Source organism: Bufo gargarizans, chromosome 1 (genome assembly GCF_014858855.1).
Source record: "Bufo gargarizans isolate SCDJY-AF-19 chromosome 1, ASM1485885v1, whole genome shotgun sequence".
In the NCBI taxonomy this organism is placed as follows: domain Eukaryota; kingdom Metazoa; phylum Chordata; class Amphibia; order Anura; family Bufonidae; genus Bufo; species Bufo gargarizans.
Genome location: NC_058080.1, coordinates 459,569,106 through 459,586,285, shown reverse-complemented (window position 1 = coordinate 459,586,285; position 17,180 = coordinate 459,569,106). Strand labels below are relative to the sequence as shown.

General features: G+C 48.7%; 1 protein-coding gene across 4 annotated transcripts in view; it reads left to right on the top strand.

Moving 5' to 3' along the window:
* The window catches only part of CEMIP2 (cell migration inducing hyaluronidase 2), a 102,201-nt gene that overhangs the window by 44,124 nt on the left and 40,897 nt on the right, over positions 1-17,180 (top strand). For all 4 annotated transcript variants that reach the window (XM_044272905.1, XM_044272919.1, XM_044272912.1 and 1 more), the window contains 5 exons: positions 1,438-1,607; positions 3,110-3,298; positions 10,580-10,749; positions 13,593-13,802; positions 16,352-16,557. In XM_044272905.1, coding sequence (XP_044128840.1) covers positions 1,438-1,607; positions 3,110-3,298; positions 10,580-10,749; positions 13,593-13,802; positions 16,352-16,557 — 945 coding nt within the window. The remainder of the gene's footprint in view (positions 1-1,437; positions 1,608-3,109; positions 3,299-10,579; positions 10,750-13,592; positions 13,803-16,351; positions 16,558-17,180) is intronic.

The following is a 17,180-nucleotide window of genomic DNA, read 5'->3' as shown; positions in this document are numbered from 1 at the left end:
ACGCTATTAAAGTCCTGGTTGCCATAGTAGTAGTGGGGAGCGGGGGAGCAGTATACTTACAGTCCGTGCGGCTCCCGGGGCGCTCCAGAATGACGTCAGAGCGCCCCACGCGCATGGATGACGTGCCATGTGATCACGTCATCCATGTGCGTGGGGCGCCCTGACGTCACTCTGGAGCGCCCCGGGAGCTGCACGGACTGTAAGTCCGTAAGTAAGTATGCTGCTCCCCCGCTCCCCACTAAACTTTACCAGGGCTGCCAGGACTTTAGCGTCCTGGCAGCCATGGTAACCATTCAGAAAAAACTAAACGTCGGATCCGGCAATGCGCCGAAACAACGTTTAGCTTGAGGCTGGATCCGGATTAATGCCTTTCAATGGGCATTAATTCCGGATCCGGCCTTGCGGCAAGTGTTCAGGATTTTTGGCCGGAGCAAAAAGCGCAGCATGCTGCGGTATTTTCTCCGGCCAAAAAACGTTCCGTTCCGGAACTGAAGACATCCTGATGCATCCTGAACGGATTTCACTCCATTCAGAATGCATTAGGATAATCCTGATCAGGATTCTTCCGGCATAGAGCCCCGACGACGGAACTCTATGCCGGAAGAAAAGAACGCAAGTGTGAAAGAGGCCTTAACCTCTATAATACTGACGGAGTGCTGCCTACATCAGCAATACTGTTCCACTCAGAAGGGACTTGGGGACCCATTGTTCTCAAGATTTCTGGGGTCCACCCCTTCCTTCCCCCGCAATGCCATAATTATCATCTGTCCTGTGCATAGGTGATAAATGCTTTGTAGGATAACCCCCTTAGTACACCTTATAATACTCGGCCACTACATACCTAAAGCCATATTCAGATGGAGTGTATTTGTAGTACTGGTTCGGCATTGCGAACCCACAGCAGTTTGCAATACAAGTTTCTGTATCCACATACACACATAGTGATATGAAAGCCTGTAGCGGATCTCGCCATTTGCTCTTCGTAAGGTGATATGTATGGTGAATCTGTAGCATATATACAGCGACATCCATAGTAGGATTATTCCTCCACTTCTGCAGATCTCCCATGTATGACTACCTAGAATTTGGGCCATATAGCCTAGAGTGCCCAAAGGCACAGGGAATAACATTGGGTGTTCTCTCTGCTTTTCATTATCATGCCTGCATCCTATTATTAATTACAATAATATGATTAAAAATAATCCAAAACTAGTCATTCCAGCAATTATTAGCAACACACCAAAATGTTAACTTAAGTGTAGATGACCTCTCCTCCTTCATTAATAGCTGCTTGTATAATCTGCTTGCCCACGTTGGTCTTGTTCAGATGGGATGTAGTTCTGTGTATTGCAGGGGTGTGACATCCGTATTGTTTCTGTTTCTTCACATTTCCTTATAATATGCTTTTATGCACATCACTGGCTCCTCTTTCTACAGACAAGCTTGGGCTCTCGTCAGCGTCATCGGTGGTAGCAACACCTCGTGTAGTGAAAGTGCCAGAGACTACGAAAATCATAGCACGCAAGGAAAAGCAGAAGCCATGAAAGTTTTTACGACTTTGGATGGGCAGAAATTTTCTGTGAAGGCATACAGTGAATGGGATCTAGGTAAATCTTGTCGGTGTAACTTTTTTGGCTGGCCTCCAGGCTTCAAAAATGACTTGTTCAGGTGGATTAAAAATAACTGAAACCAAAATGACATTTTAGTCAAGCGTTTTCCCCACATTCTAATGTGATGGCATGCTGTTAGGATATGCTGTCACTTTCTGATCATTGAGAGGGGTTCATCCTCTGGAACCCCCACCAGTCCTGAAGAGGAGGAAACCGCAGTGCTGTTGTAGCACTGCATCTCCTTAAAGAGTAACTACAGTTTTTTACATTTTTCTTTTAAACTTTTCTAAATAGCCCCCAAATCATTTTTGTAATATACTTTTATTAATTAACAATGCGGTTTTTCATCTTAAAAAAAGGACCCAAAGTCCTGGATTTTACCACATCTTAAAATCATCATTCTGGTACAGCGCTGGCTGCCGTGGAGAACGTTGCACAGGACGGAGGACAGGTCGTTGCTCCTACCTGTACTCCCCTCAAGCGAATTCTGGCACAGCACATCCGTACCATGTACCAATGTGTTCTGCCAGGATTTGGCTAAGCAGAGCCGGCTCCTGCCTGTGCCCGCTTCTCTCAGCTCAAGGTTCCTCTACCGATGTGCTATAAAGAGCCTTGACAGGAGAGGTGCTGGCCCAGCTAAATCGTGGCAGAGCATATTGGTACAGGGTACAGTGTGCCAATGTGCTGGGCCAGAATTGAGCCAGGCTTGAGGGGAGCACAGGCAGAAGCGGCTCTCTCCACGGCAGCCAGAAATCCATACACCAGTACAGTGCTGACAAGCCAGCGCTGTACCAGAATGATGGTTTTAAGATGTGGTAAAATCCAGGAGTTTGGGGTCTTTTTTAAGATGGAGAACATCATAGTTAATAAAGTATATTACAAATATGATTTTGGGGCTATTTAGAACAGTTCACTTACTCTTTAATGTTTTTCTTTTCTCCTGCACAGTGGGGCCCTGACCGACTACAGAGCCAGTAAATGGATTTGTCCTACAGTCCCCTGCGCAGTCCGTCGGCCGGGAGCCCCGCTGTGCACAGAGAACTTACGAGGGGATGCAGTGCTAAACTCTTTACTCTGTGTGGTTGGGGGTCCACAAATAGACTTGTATGGGCTCATTTATCAAACTGGTGTAAAGTAGAGCTGGCTTGGTTGCTATGGGCAACTAAGCCAGTTCTACTTTACACCAGTTTAATAAATGACCCCCTTAGTGTTCTGTGCTAGTGTGTGTATCCTCACTCTTCTGTCTTCCCCCGATTACTATGTGGTCAAGCTCCAAAACAGTATACACCTCTATGGCTCATTGCCAATAGCTTGTTTAGCTGTACTCGTCAAGCTGTGAGTGCTACTCAGTGTAGACGTACCACTTGTATACGTTTCTGGGGTATGCACTCGCTTCTCCTGTTACACAGATTTATTTATTTTAGTATAATGTGTGAGATCTCTCCTCCATGAGTTTTCAGACCTCTTTAAGATCTATTTCCATGTTGTATCTCCTCCAGGTAAAGCCTTTTCTGGATTCACCATTGACGCTGTTGATGGTGTGGTGCTCAACCTCATGGATGATGTGCGCAGTTGGCAGCCAGGGGATCAAATAGTTGTTGCAAGCACCGACTACTCTATGCACCAAGCTGAAGAATTTACCCTCCTTCCCTGTCCAGAGTGTAATCAATTTCAAGTTAAAATGAAAGGTAAAATTAAACTTGTGTTTAGTCACCCGAATTGGTCCCGTCATCTATAAGCCCAAATACCTGTAAAGAAAACTGTGGCTCTATTTGGACACCCACTGCTGGATAAATATTTCCTAATAGGACATGCAGCAATGGGGTTACTGAAGCAGATAACTTTATTTAATTGGGGCTTTGTGAGGAAAGAATTTAGAGGGGGGCTAGTCACTGTATGAATAGATCTGTAACTTTCTAATATATTTTACCTTCCAGTTCCTCACTATTTTGAAGAAACATACTTGACATAATTGAGTATGAGGACCATTATTTTACATACATCAGGCTGCATACCAATATATAGTTAAAGGGGTTGTTAGAGCTAAAAGAAATGTCCTTGCCAGGCAGAAGTGGTCATAAAATAATACAAGAACATGTATTGTCTAAGATCACCCGCTGCCGCTCTGATCCACCATGGTTACAGATGACTATGCTTTACTGTGACATGCTGCAGGCGCGGTGAGGGAAAGACGCTCGCAGGTTGCCAGCTTCCTTACCGCGCCTGCGCCGAACGGGGTGAGATTTCACCAGAGCACAGGGCTAGCAGACAGATGTGAGCGCTGCCTGGCCCTGTCAATCAGGACTCGGAGGGAGACGACAAAGGTGGGAGAACGGAGCCCCCCCCCCCCCCCCCCCTCCTAGAGGCTATCTAGCATATTATAAAAGTCAGATTTCTGGCGTAAAGGGGGCATAAATACAAGTAGGAATAGACTAGTTAGGTTGAGCTGACATTAGCACATCGCTAATGACAGCTAGCTTAATAGGGTTAATTCTGGTGACAGAAGCCCTTTAATGCTGTACATCTGTTTAGCAGGGTTTTGTGAAGTTAATAAAAGATAACGGTCACTTTGTATGGGTAAAGGTTATCTGTATAATGTTTCCTGTCATGTGACTATAAGAAAATATCAGGAAAGACGTATTTATGCTGAGGTTGAAGCCCTTTCTCTCTGTTTTTGTACTTGCTAAGTGCTGTTTTGACAGTGCTCTCGATTTCCCCTTATTTTAACACTTGACACATCTGGAACACAAGATGTAAGGTTTGACCACAGGATGGCCATTATTCATCAAACTGCCATGTCTCATACTGCCCTGAATAGCCACCCTTCTGATTTCTCCAAAGTAAAAAACAGTATTTGCCATGTGACAGCCATATGATGTGACCAGTTACCATAAATGTAGTTTCTTTCCCAGTTTCCTTGGGGGACACAGAAGACCTTGGGTATAGCTCATCTCCATAGGAGGCGTGACACTAAGTAAGAACTGTTAAGCCCCTCCTCCACAGCTATACCCTCAGCCTGGAGAGAGAGACTGCCAGTTTTTGCTTAGTGTCCAAGGAGGCAAGACACTCCCTGCTCTGCAGGGCTCTTTTCTCCTTGTTTAATTTTTGATTTTTACTTTTTCTTTTCTTTTTGTTCCAGATCATCAGGGACAACAGAGACGCACTAGACCTCTCTGTTTCTCCCGGGGTCGAGCTGCGCCAGTGCCGGTCACCCGCACTGCTGCCTCCCCCACAGAAGGCAAGGAGGACCAGGGCAGCCCAGCTCCCCTGTATCCCGCCAGCGCAAGGGTCGCCCGCACGCCAAGCCCCTCTTCCAGCGTCCTGCCACTACGGTGCCAGTAGCTGAAGGGGCGACCCTGCTGGAATGGACCGAGGGTGAAGACGGCTATGGTGAGAGATTGGCTTCTCCAGCCCTACGTCCCCCCCCCCCCCCCCCCCTTTCCACCACCACCACCCCCCGGTCTCCTGCGGGCCTGACCCCCATACTGTGCCTCTCTGAACAGCTTTCACAGCTGTGAGGGTGAATGCCTTGCCTCTGATGGCAGAGGTCATGAGTTCGAATCCCTGGACAAACCTTAACCCTTCCACTGCTGGATCTAGGCTGGCCCCTGGGGTGTCGCAGGGCGGCAATCTGCTCCCTGCTCCCCCCCCCCCCCCCCCCTGGCCCCCATAGGACAGGCAGCTGCTGTCCCCCTTTATCTTTTGATGTCCCGCCGGTATATAATACTGCGCGGGCACCCGATCTCAGGGTCCCCCCATCTCCTTACCGGAGCGTTGCTCAGGGCCTGGGGGCCCGCTCCTGACAGACCTCGCCTCCGGCCGGCATGGACAGTCCGGTGCGGCCGGGCGCCGCAATGACCTGCGGGGCCGCAATTCCGGCACTCCATTTGGGCCCCTGACTCTTCTGGCCTGCGGGGTGGCCTCCCGCGGCCGGTTTAATGCGCCGCTCCGCCTCAGTCCCGGCGGTATATAATACTATGCGGCCCCGGTCGGCCGGGCGCCGCACAAATTTAGGCCCCCGGCTTTACGGCCTACTAGGCCGCGAAATTCTGGCCTTTGTTGGAGGGGGCGGGTACTTCTCCCGGCGCGAATTCTTCCCGCCTGGGGCTTCCTCCGCCCCAGTGGATCACAGCGCCGGCCCCCAGGCCGGCTCCCTGTTAACACTTTGGGTGCAGGCCGGCTCCCAATGGGCCTGTATGATTGGCCACCCCTTTTTTTCTTGCCTCAAGAGAATCTGTGCCCCTATTTGGTGGTTCCCCTTTAGCCTCAGAGAGGCTGTTTTAAAAATAAAAAATAAATAAATAAATAAAATAAAGAAATAGATAAAATATGAAATAATAATGAATAAACAGATGTCTAACAGATTCTTGTGGGCTGCGCAGGACGCTGCAGCCTCATCGCAGTAGTGCTGCCTGTCTGCATGCCCCCCTTCCATAGGCGGCATGGTTTCGCGCTCCCAGCCTGCGTCGCTGCCAGGTGCATTTCCCCTTTTAGGCGGTTTCTTGCCCTCTCCCGGGATGCAGCGCGGGCCAAGTGCATGCGGTCAGTTCTGTAGGCAGCATTCGTCACCCTCTCCAGGTATGGTGCCTGCCATGGGTATGACCCCCCCCCTCCTAGGCGGGATACTGCACTCTCCCTGGCTGCGGGCTGGCCCTGTGTATGACCCACCTTCTTAGGCGGATTGCTGCAGTTTCACCGGATACGGTGCTGGCCATGTGCGCGACCCCCTTCCATAGGCGGAACGCTGCACTCTCACTGGATTCGCTGCCAGCCGTGTGCGTGACCCCCTTCCATAGGCGGAATACTGCACTCTCACCGGATACGGTGCTGGCCATGTGCACGTCCCCCTTCCATAGGCGGAACGCTGCATTCTCACTGGATTCGCTGCCGGCCGTGTGCGTGACCCCCTTCCATAGGCGGAATACTGCACCCTCACCGGATACGGTACTGGCCATGTGCACGTCCCCCTTCCATTGGCGGAACGCAGCACTCTCGCTGGATTCGCGGTCGACCATTTGCGTGACCCCCTTCCATTGGCGGAACGCTATACTCTCACTGGTTTTGTTGCCGATCATGTGCATGTCCCCCCTTTTTCTTAGGCGGAAATCTGCACTCTCACCGGATGCGGTACTGGCCAGGTGCACGACACGCTTCCATAGGCGGAACGCTGCACTTTCACTGGATTCGCGGCTGGCCATGGGCATGACCCCCTTCCATAGGTGGTATGCTGCACTCTCATTGGATTCGCTGCCGGCCTTGGGCACGCCTCCTTCCCTCAGGCGGCATACATACACTCCCTCTGTCTGTGGTTGTTCTCTCGCCGGTGCGTTGCTGGCCATGTGCATGAACCCCTTCCATGGCGGGGTGCTTGCACTCTCGCTGGATCCGCTGTCGGCCATATGCATGGCCCCTCTTCCGTGGGCGGTGTACGCACTCTCACTGGATTCGCTGCCGGCCATGGGCATGCCTCCCTTCCTCAGGCGACATACACACTTTCTCACTGACTGTGTTTGTCTCTCGCCAGTACGTTGCTGGCTATGTGCATGATTCCCGTACATGGCAGGGTGCTCTCACTCTCCCTGGATGAGATGCTGCCCCCCCCCCCCCTTTTTTTCCGGGCGGCATACTGCACTCTAGCCGGATACGTTGCTGGCCATGAGCATGGCCTCTAACATGGGTGGAACGCTTGCACTCCCATTGGATTCGGTGCTGGCCTTGTGCGTGACCACCCCATTCCATGGGCGGACTTTTGCACGCTCATGAGATTCACGGCTGTCCTTGTACGTGCTGTGCTGGACTTGTACATGTCCCCTTCGTTGGCGGAGTGGTTGCACTCTCACAAAGTTCGGTGTTGGGGGAATTATTGCACGCTCTCTTAATGCTAGGATCACCCTGTGCATGTCCCCCTTTCACTAGGTGGACCTCCTGCTGGATTATATGGTATGTCCTATGTCTCTGGAGTAGGTACGGCCTTAGGCGTCATCCCCTTTTTGGGGTGGGCCTTTGCACTCTTGCCGACTGCAGTTTGCCAGGTACATTCCCCCCTTTCGGGGCGGACTGCTTACGTTCCATCGCGTGCCATGCTAGGCTTGTGCATAACTCCCTTTCAGGTTGCACTTTGCACTTCCATAGATGCTGGGGCACTCTGTGGCTGGCCCTCTTCTCTGAGTGGCTTTTTTGCAGGGAGCGGCCGTTCTTGTGCGTTGTTTGGGCCGTTTATGCCTTCTCCTCCCGTAGGTGGGTTGGCCTTCTCACTGCTTACGGGGCTGCTCGTACGTATGCCTCCCCTCCTTCCTGCGACATCCCTTTGTTCTCTTGGGTTACTTGCCGCAAGCCTTGCACTCGTCTCTACAGAGATCGTTCTGTCCACCTGACCTGGAGGGCTCTATGCTCTCTACTGCACCGAGCTGGGTGGTACTCATTCATTTCGTTGGCCCTTCCCCCCGGGAAGTGTTCGTGGTTCCTAGATGCGTGCTGTTGTCTGCAGCGCCCCTCGGATTCTTCGTTGGCTCTGTCGGGACTATGGTTCCTTCGCCTACTACCATTTCCTCCTCTTCGGATGCAGTGTGGTATGAGTCCTTCCTCTTGGCGCCCTCTACGCTTCGGTCTGATCTGCTACCAGGTTCGGGCCACTCTTCTCGGGAAGATCACCCAACTTCTCTTGGATGCTCGATTACCCAGGTCCGGAGGACCTCCACCTTGGGTTCTTCAGGGTATTTGCCTTCTGCGAGGCGATGAACCGGGCGTCTCACAGTGTAGCAGGGTTCTGCTTTTGGGCTGTCCTATGGCTTCCCTGCTGCCCACTCCTCCTTTCGGTTGGAGGGTGTGATGCCGGCCTCTGTCTCGACTACCTTGTCTCGCCGGCTCTGTTTGGCTCCCCGTTCGGTACAGATCACTCCGATGTGGCTTCTGCCCCGGCCAGGCTTCAGAGGCTGTTCCTTCACTGTCCTCCCCTCTGGGGGGAGCATGGTTGTTCATGTGGATGGTTCCGGTGTTCCTTTGGTCTCGTACTGTCTCCCTTGTTCACACTGGCTGTATTAGCTGTGTGCCTCTTGCTGGGTCTACCGCGTTCTGTCCTCCCGCTGGGTGCAGATTGCGCTTTCCATTCTAGGCTATGGTCCTGTTGTAGACTTACCTTCTGGTAACTTGGGGGGACTGCCCTTCGGTCCAGATCGTCCTTAGATCTCCCACACCAGGACTGTAGATAGTCTTCCTGTGATGGCTACATCAGCATGGACTTTAGCCTGTCTTGTCCTGGCATCTGGCGGCTGCTGGGCGGACCCTTCGGTTCCCTTCCGTCTGTCCTTCTGCTCCCCCACTCCGGGTGGATACGGGACAACGTTGCTCGGAGGCCGACGGGACCAGTTTTGCCGACCCTTCTGCCCGTGTTACTGGTCTGCGCCTGGTCACATTGGGTTTTTACCAGCTTGCCCAGGTGACTCCAGCGGGCTCGCTACTGTTCGCTCCTGGCTGTGTTTCGTCCAGGATCTGTCGTTGGACTTAGGGTTTTTTTGTCTGGGTGTCTGTGGGTAGCTGGGCATTCCCCACTCTGCCCTTCTCCCCCCCCCCCCCCCCCCCCATGGTTCTGTCTTTCTCCAGTCCGGCCTGGACCTGGGACTGGGACTCTTTTGCTTGAAGTGTCAAGTGTCGGCGCTGTCCTTCCTCTTCCAGCGTTCCCCGGCCCTCGGGGCCTGTCCAGACCTTCTTCCTCGGAGTGGCTCTTTGGTTCCTCTGTACTGTCCTCCGGTACCGCCCTGGGAGCTGCATGCTGAGTTCTCGGCGCTCCGATCCTTCCCTTGGAGCCGTTACAGAAGTTCTCTCTACCTCTTCTGTCCTGTACGGTTGTTTCCGTAGCCGTCGTGTCTCGGACGGGTGCCTGAATGGCGGCCCTTCTTGTTCCGAGCCTTCTGTCTTTCCCCAGGTCAGGGCTGTTCTACATCCCATGTCTTCCTTCCTTCTGAAGGTGGTGTTTGCCTATATGTTGTTTGGGCTTTGCAGTTTTGGTTGGAGATCTCCGACTCTTGTCGACGTTCGGTCTCTTGTGTTTCCAGGCGGTCCGTGCTTAGGGTTGACTGCCTCCGGGATGGCTTTTCTCAGCTTTATCAGTTTGGCTATTGCTGAGGTTGCCGCACCAGGGGCAGGGGTCTGCCTTTTGATGTCACCATTCATTTCACCAGAGCGGTCGGTGCCTCCTGGGCCGGAGGCATTGGGCTTCGGCCATGCATTTGGGCAAGGCGGCCACTGGTCTTCCTTGCACGCCTTACCGAGTTCTGCAGGGGGCTTACTCTGGCTTCTGCGGATGCTGCCTTGGCCCGCCTGGGTGTGCGGGCGGCGGTTCCTGGATGCCTTCGGGTGCTTCGCCTTGGTGCTGTGGTCCCTCCCCTTTTGGACTGCTTTTGAACGTCCCAAGGTCTTCTGTGTCCCCCAAGGAAACTGGGCGAGAAAACGAGATTTTTGTATAACTTACCAGTAAAATCTCTTTCTCGCTCTTTCCTTGGGGGACACAGCACCCACCCATTCATTTGTTTTTCTCTACACGGTTTCCGAGTTTGTGTTACCCGTTGGGTAGTTGGCTTGTTGGTTCCACTTTTGGACTTTGCCTTTTTTCACTACTTGGACACGCAACTGGCAGTCTCTCTCTCCAGGCTGAGGGTATAGCTGTGGAGGAGGGGCTTAACAGTTCTTACTTAGTGTCACGCCTCCTATGGAGATGAGCTATACCCAAGGTCTTCTGTGTCCCCCAAGGAAAGAGCGAGAAAGAGATTTTACTGGTAAGTTATACAAAAATCTTGTTTTTGGGCTACAAAGAGGAGCCGTAGTTTAGTATGTATCTTTGTTTCACTGATGACCATTTGTGTTCCTGGAAAATACAGTGTTATCTATTGCCATGTGTAGTTTTCTTTGCATATTGGAGTAATTTCCCACGAAGAAATGTTGTAGATATAAGGATTTGTACTTCTTGGATTTAGAAACACCCATGTATTTCCATATGGGAGAAATCACAGAAGGTTTGGACATGAGGGCTGAAGTGGGAGTCCTTACAAGGAACATTGTCATCCAAGGAGAAATGGAGAAGACTTGTTATGGGAATAATCAATGCCAGTTCTTCAATTTTGATACCTTTGGAGGGCATATTAAGGTATGGCAGTACTATTATGTTTTTACTTTTTGGGGAACAGTAATACAGTGCGTCTAAATTTTAAAGTGAATATTGAAAAAGTATCCAAAGAACTTTCATGGAATACAACCATGCAGGATTGATTAGAATGCCATCTGCTTGATTTAGGACGCTTTTACACGTGCAGTTTGAGTAGTGGTTACTGCTGTTTGCCGGGCTGTACCAGGAAGTGCCACTTCAAGCAAAGGCGATATCCAGGGTGCAGCCCAGTAATCGGTGGTAAGAGCAGTGCAGTACCCCCGGCATAATCCACATGTCAACTAGCACTCTTGGCCTTGTCTTGAATTGGTTAAAAAGCCTGTGTCACCAAGGTCAACGCTATTAAACCTGGCATACTGCCTTGTAAGCTTGATCATGGTGACTAAAACAGACTATGGTGACTATGCAGTTGCAGAGAAATTCTTTTAGTTATATGCAAAGCTCGGAGCACCGACGGGTTGCCCTAGCCCCTTGGATCACCACTTCACCTCCACCACTTTCCGCTGCTACTCCCCCTCCCAGTGAGATTGACAGGGTCAAGCATCCTCACTTCTTCAATACCTGTCTCTAAAATCTCGTGCAGGTGCCGGTGGCAGTACCATGAGTGCATGTGCAGGGAAGATCTCAGAGCAGGGACAACTGCAAGAGATCTTCACTGCATCAGTGAAATATTTCAGGGCCAGGCATCGGAGACGTGAGGATGCCTGACCCTGTCAATCTTACTGGGAGGGGGAGAGGCGGAAGGGAAGCAGTGCACCCAGGCTCTAGGCCAGGCCCTTGGTGCTCTGAAAGCCCCAATAACATATAACTAAAATGAAAGAATTTCACTGCATTGGTAATATTGATTTTAAAAAGAAATGGCCCATTTTAGTCATTATGATCAACCCAACCAAGCAATTTAATGACACCTTACACTTAGTTATCCGTTGCTTCTTTCTGGGTGCAGAAGTGCACTGAGGGTGGCCCCAAGTCACTGTGTGCCCATTTGTTCCTTCTGCTTTTTCTGCCAACCTTTCCCTCTCCTCCTTGATTAACAGAGACATGTTTCTGCTTTACCATGTCACCTGGCACTGCCAGTCCAAAAAGGATCGGGAGATGCTGGCAGAGGAATCAGGAGGAGTGGGGGTGCACAGAGTTGTTTGGGCCCCCCCCTTAGTGCACTTAATTGCTAATTTACATATGGATTATGTAAAGAAGGAACTGATCACTAAGTGAAATGTATCATTTTATACAGCTAAACTAGCTCTACAAGGGCTTGTGGCTGCTTCAGCAATTAATTTTCTGGTCACAGATTGCTTTTAATGAGAGGTTTATCCTGTCTAAATCATAGTAAAAGTATCCTTTAGAAAGAGTGTTTAAATACATCAGAATTACAGGATCACAGTGGCTCAGATTGCATGATAATTCTTGTGCATTTATAAAACTGCCTGTCTAGCAGTTTAAAGGAGTATTGCCATCTGGGACATTGAAGGCATATCGCTAGTCCCACCTCTGGGACCACCCCTATCTCCGTCAATCCAGTCAGATATTAAATTTATCAACTAAACCCTTACAGGCAGAAGAAATGAAGCTGCTTGGTAGGAGCCTCTCCTTTGTACCAGCGCCATCATTTAATTTGTTTAATTGGGTGAAAGATCTTAATTTATTTGCAAGGAAGCTGAGATGGCGGAAACGCTTTCGGCTCTTGAATAAAAGAAAAAGTAAGGAACTGGGTATCCCAGTAGACGTTTTGCAGGATGGGCGTCTCCTATATAGTCTACTCTAGGGTAAAGTGTCCCTCAAGAAGGAAAAGGCCCGCTTACGGCACCAAAAAACCAAAGTTGTCGCATGCCACCAATGGGAGACCCCTCTTGCATAGACGTCTTTGTGAAGCAGGTTTCCTGTGAGTTAGAAAACCTGACACTCAATAAATGTAAATTTAATTGTACAAAGGCTGAGTTTAAGGCCCTGTCTTCTTTCGAAAGAAATAAAGAGCTAGTTATCAAACCCTCAGATAAGGGAGGTAACATTGTCCCCATGGACTCGGCGCAATATAAGGGAATGTGTTTTGACGCTTTTACAGTATATCAAAAGAAATTGATGACTATCTTGCGGGCAGCCAAAAGTGATGGTTTAATTTCAGACCATGAGTTTAATTTTTATCCAATGTAAACATCCTACAGTGGCGACCTTTTACAGTTTACCAAAGGTCCACAAAGGGACTACCCCGTTAAAGTGGCGTCCAATTGTGTCAGACATTAATAGCATGAGCCAAAATGCTGGAATTTACATTGACTCAATTTTGGCCCCCCTTTGTGAAGACCCTGCCCTCCTATGTTTGGGACACAGGGGACCTGCTGGGTCCCTTAGAGAGAGTCTTTCTTGAGGAGGAAGCACTGCTGGGGTCAATTGACGTTGAGACCCTGTACTTTTCGATCCCACATCATCAGGGGATGAGGGCAGTGGCGGAAAACACGAGATGTGGCTGGCAGATATAGACTTGCCAAATTTATATAGAGGCTGGTGCCTCTACATAACTCAAGGGCTTAATAAATGACCCCCATAGTGTAGTAGATTGCTCCACTTAACAGAAAATAACTACGTATTAGTCAGTTTGCCTTGACGTTGTAACTCTAGCTCCTCACTCCTGGCCTCAGTGCTGTGTTTTATTAGATTGGGCACATGTGGCTATAAACACCTACTTGTGACTATAGTTTGGGACTAGGCACTCCTAATGGAATCCTCCATAAATAGCAGTACGCCTTCTAATTATTAGCTGCTGAAGCTTCTCTTTCATGTGCATTCGTACCGACGCCTTATGTAATAATATGCATTTTCTTTTGTAGATATTACAGAACTTCACCTCTGTTCATTTCTCCAATGTTGAGCTGAAACACATGGGTCAGCAAGTAATGGGCAGCTACCCTGTGCACTTTCACGTGTGTGGGGATGTTGATGAAATGGGAGGCTACAACCCTGGCACCTATGTGGACGGCCTGTCGATTCATCATAGCTTTTCCAGATGTGTGACCGTCCATGCGACCAATGGCTTGTTGGTATGTACAGTTTGAATTACTCTCACATCTGACATTCATATTGATTCAGACAAGATACCAGACATCCCCTCTTCCTGTAAGGGTCCATTCACACGTCCGTTTTTTCTTTCCTGATCTGTTCCGTTTTTTGCGGAACAGATCTGGACCAGATCTGGACCCATTCATTTTCAATGGGCCCTGAAAAAAATCAGACAGCACAATGTGTGCTCTCCGTTTCCGTTGTTCCGTTCCGCATGTCCGAAAAAATATAAAACATGTCCTATTCTTTTCCGCAAAAATCGGATCCTGGTACAATACAAAGTCAATGGATCCGCAAAAAACGGAAGACATTTGTATGTCGTTACGTATGTCATCCGTTTTATGCGGATTCCATTCCTGGAAATAAAATCCTGCAAACAGAAACTTTTTTTTTTTTTTCAATTTTTTTTCAAAGAAATCCAAACAACTTTATTTGCTTATTGAAATTTATACATGTTTCCGTTTTTTGCGGATCCGCAAAAAACGGATGACATATGGAAACATTTTCAGGAACAACGGATCTGCAAAAAACTGACCGAAATTCGGGATATAGAAAAATACCGACGTGTGAATGTAGCCTAATGCTGCATAATTTGGTGCTGACTCTGTGCCAGAAACCGCGCAGAGGCAGCTCGGAAACATAAGCCCATTGTTTTCCATGAGAGGACATGGTGTATGGCCGCAACTGGCCCAATTAAGGACATGTCCTTTCTTGAAACCGTTGCAGCCATAAACTGCACATGCATGAATGGCAGTGCTGCCTCTCATTGAAAACAATAGGAGGCAGATACTGCGCGGCTGGCCAGCAATTTTTATTTATTTTTTGGTACAGAATCCATGCCAAATTCTGTTTGACCGTGTTAATGGCCCCACAGGAAAGATAATAAATGTCTAATCACTGTGCCTCACACTGATCACTAGAAGGGGGTCCCTAGCTCCCATCTAGCTCCTTGCGAGATCACAGTGAGGAGGCGTTTGAATGGACTGGCATACAGGCATGGACCCTGCCTCTCTGTACAGTGCCAATGGGTATGATGAAAACGGCAGAGCACTGTACTGTCTCCGTCGGTCCCATACATTTTGAATGACGCAGCACTATCCATGCTCAACCAGTAGTCCATTCAAACATGAGACCTCCATTCTAGGTATTAGTGGGGGATACAGCAGTGGGGCCCCCAGTGATGAGACATTTATCACCTATCCTGTGGATAGGTCATTCTGTGTGGAGTAATGGGGTCCTCTGGACCCCCCTTCTAGTGATCAGTGGTGTCTCTGTGATCAGACGTTGATCAGCAGTCCTTTGGATGGTTTATAAATGTCTTTTGTGGCAATGTCCTTTAATTTGGTGGATTTGCCGTCCAAAATAGTTGACTACCTTTTAAAACGTCTCCAGCTTTCCCCAAAATGGACTGAACTAAAAAATAACAACGCTTTTCTCCAAACAGAACCAAGACCTTGCTGAATTCTTCAGTAAACACTGTGAATGATTTACTAAAGTTACTTTTCATAACTAAGACTTGCCAAATTTAAAAACTGTTGCAAAATCCTTACTAAGAGAACCATCAGACTTATTTGATTGCCATGCAAAGCTTTCCGGTAATTTCTTGGAACATAATCAGACCTTGAAGTCAAACTGTTTCCAGTCTACCCAGTTTCAGTATTGGGGCTGTATGTTTAGGACATTTTGGGGGGACAATGCAGTGGAGCATGTGGTTACTGTAAAGACTACCCTTCTAGACATCCCTCTGCAGATGATTAGCCAATTCTTTTAAAAATCATACAATGTGATTTCCTTATTTTATTTTATTTTTTATTCTGTCTCTCAGAGTGGGAATGCACCTACCATGTGATTTTCAGACCCCTCCATAATTTCTAAGTGGGAGAACTTGCGAAATCGCAGGTTGTTCAACTACTTCTGTTTCTCACTGTATATCGGTAATGGAAAAACTGACATGACTGTATGGCACTGGCCTCAGAGGAGTTAAATTCTGGTGGAGAGGCCATACAAATTTGTGTGTGCAATCGCGGACAGGAATAGGCATTTTCTATCAAGTTCCGGCGATGTGCGGTCCGCAAAATGCGGAATGCACATCGCCGATGTCCGTGTTTTGCGGATCTACAAAACACACACGGACGTGTGAATGGACCCTTATAGTGAGAGAGCATGGCCACCACTGCTGGATTGCAAGGTGGTCTTAACCCCTGGAAACGAGCAGTGTATAATGTGATGGAAAAATGAATCAAGCCAGCAAAAGAGGCAATATGGACAATTACAATACATTAATAAGGGCCTTTTATTAACTTTCTCTACATGATAAATGCCATTTGCTCAAGTCAGACAATCCCTTTAAAGCCCAAAATATGCTGAGGAACACTCCAGGAAAAGGGATCCACCTAGTGCAGGGCCACAGCAGAATACAGTCACATGAAATGTACCTCACCCTATATAATTTATGTATTCTGTGTCAGTATATTGTTTGACATTAATCTAGCTATATAGACGTAAACGCACATTTTCTGATTTTGTCCAGATAAAGAACACAATTGGCTATGACACGCTGGGGCATTGTTTCTTTCTGGAAGATGGCATAGAACAACGGAATATTTTGTTTCACAACCTTGGACTCGTTACCAAGCCAGGCACTTTATTACCTACAGACCGAAATATTACCGTGTGCCCAGCCATGAGGGAAAAAGTGTATGGAAACTACGTTCCTAATCCAGCCACTGACTGCATGTAAGTATTTGGCAGTGTGACCCCCTATTTTCATGTCGGCTTGTGACACTAGAATGTAAGGAAATGTTTGATGGAATCCATGGTGCAGTAACATTGCCGTCCATGTACATGTGCGAGCTCCCTTTTGCTGGCTGTATACAAAAGTCAGTCACTCCCTGACAGCTGAATGTGTATAAGGCCATTTGATCAACAAGGGAACGGGTTGGATTTCAATATGCCTGAGTAAAGGCGGGTTTAGGCACTCTGATGTACAGCCGTTGTCGGGAAGGAAGCATTCCTCCTGGACAGTCGGATGCTCGTTCAGTAAAGGAGACAGCTGCATTCACATGCAGAGACCCCCTGCGATCATCCTCATACATAATCATTGTTTCTGGGCAGCAGATCCCTAACCCGCTGCCCAGGAATGATTAATGGAGTGCCTGCACAAGCAACAGGTTCACCCAATGAATGAGCATTTTGCTCGTTCATCTGGTGATCGGCGGCACATTTAGATGGGCAGATTGTTGGGAACTATATATGACCATTCTATTTCTTGTGTCTGCTATTTTTTAGCAGTTTTCCTCTCTGCAGCCTGTAATTCTCCGCTCCCCCAGAGCTAGTGCCTGCCCATAGAGTACACATGG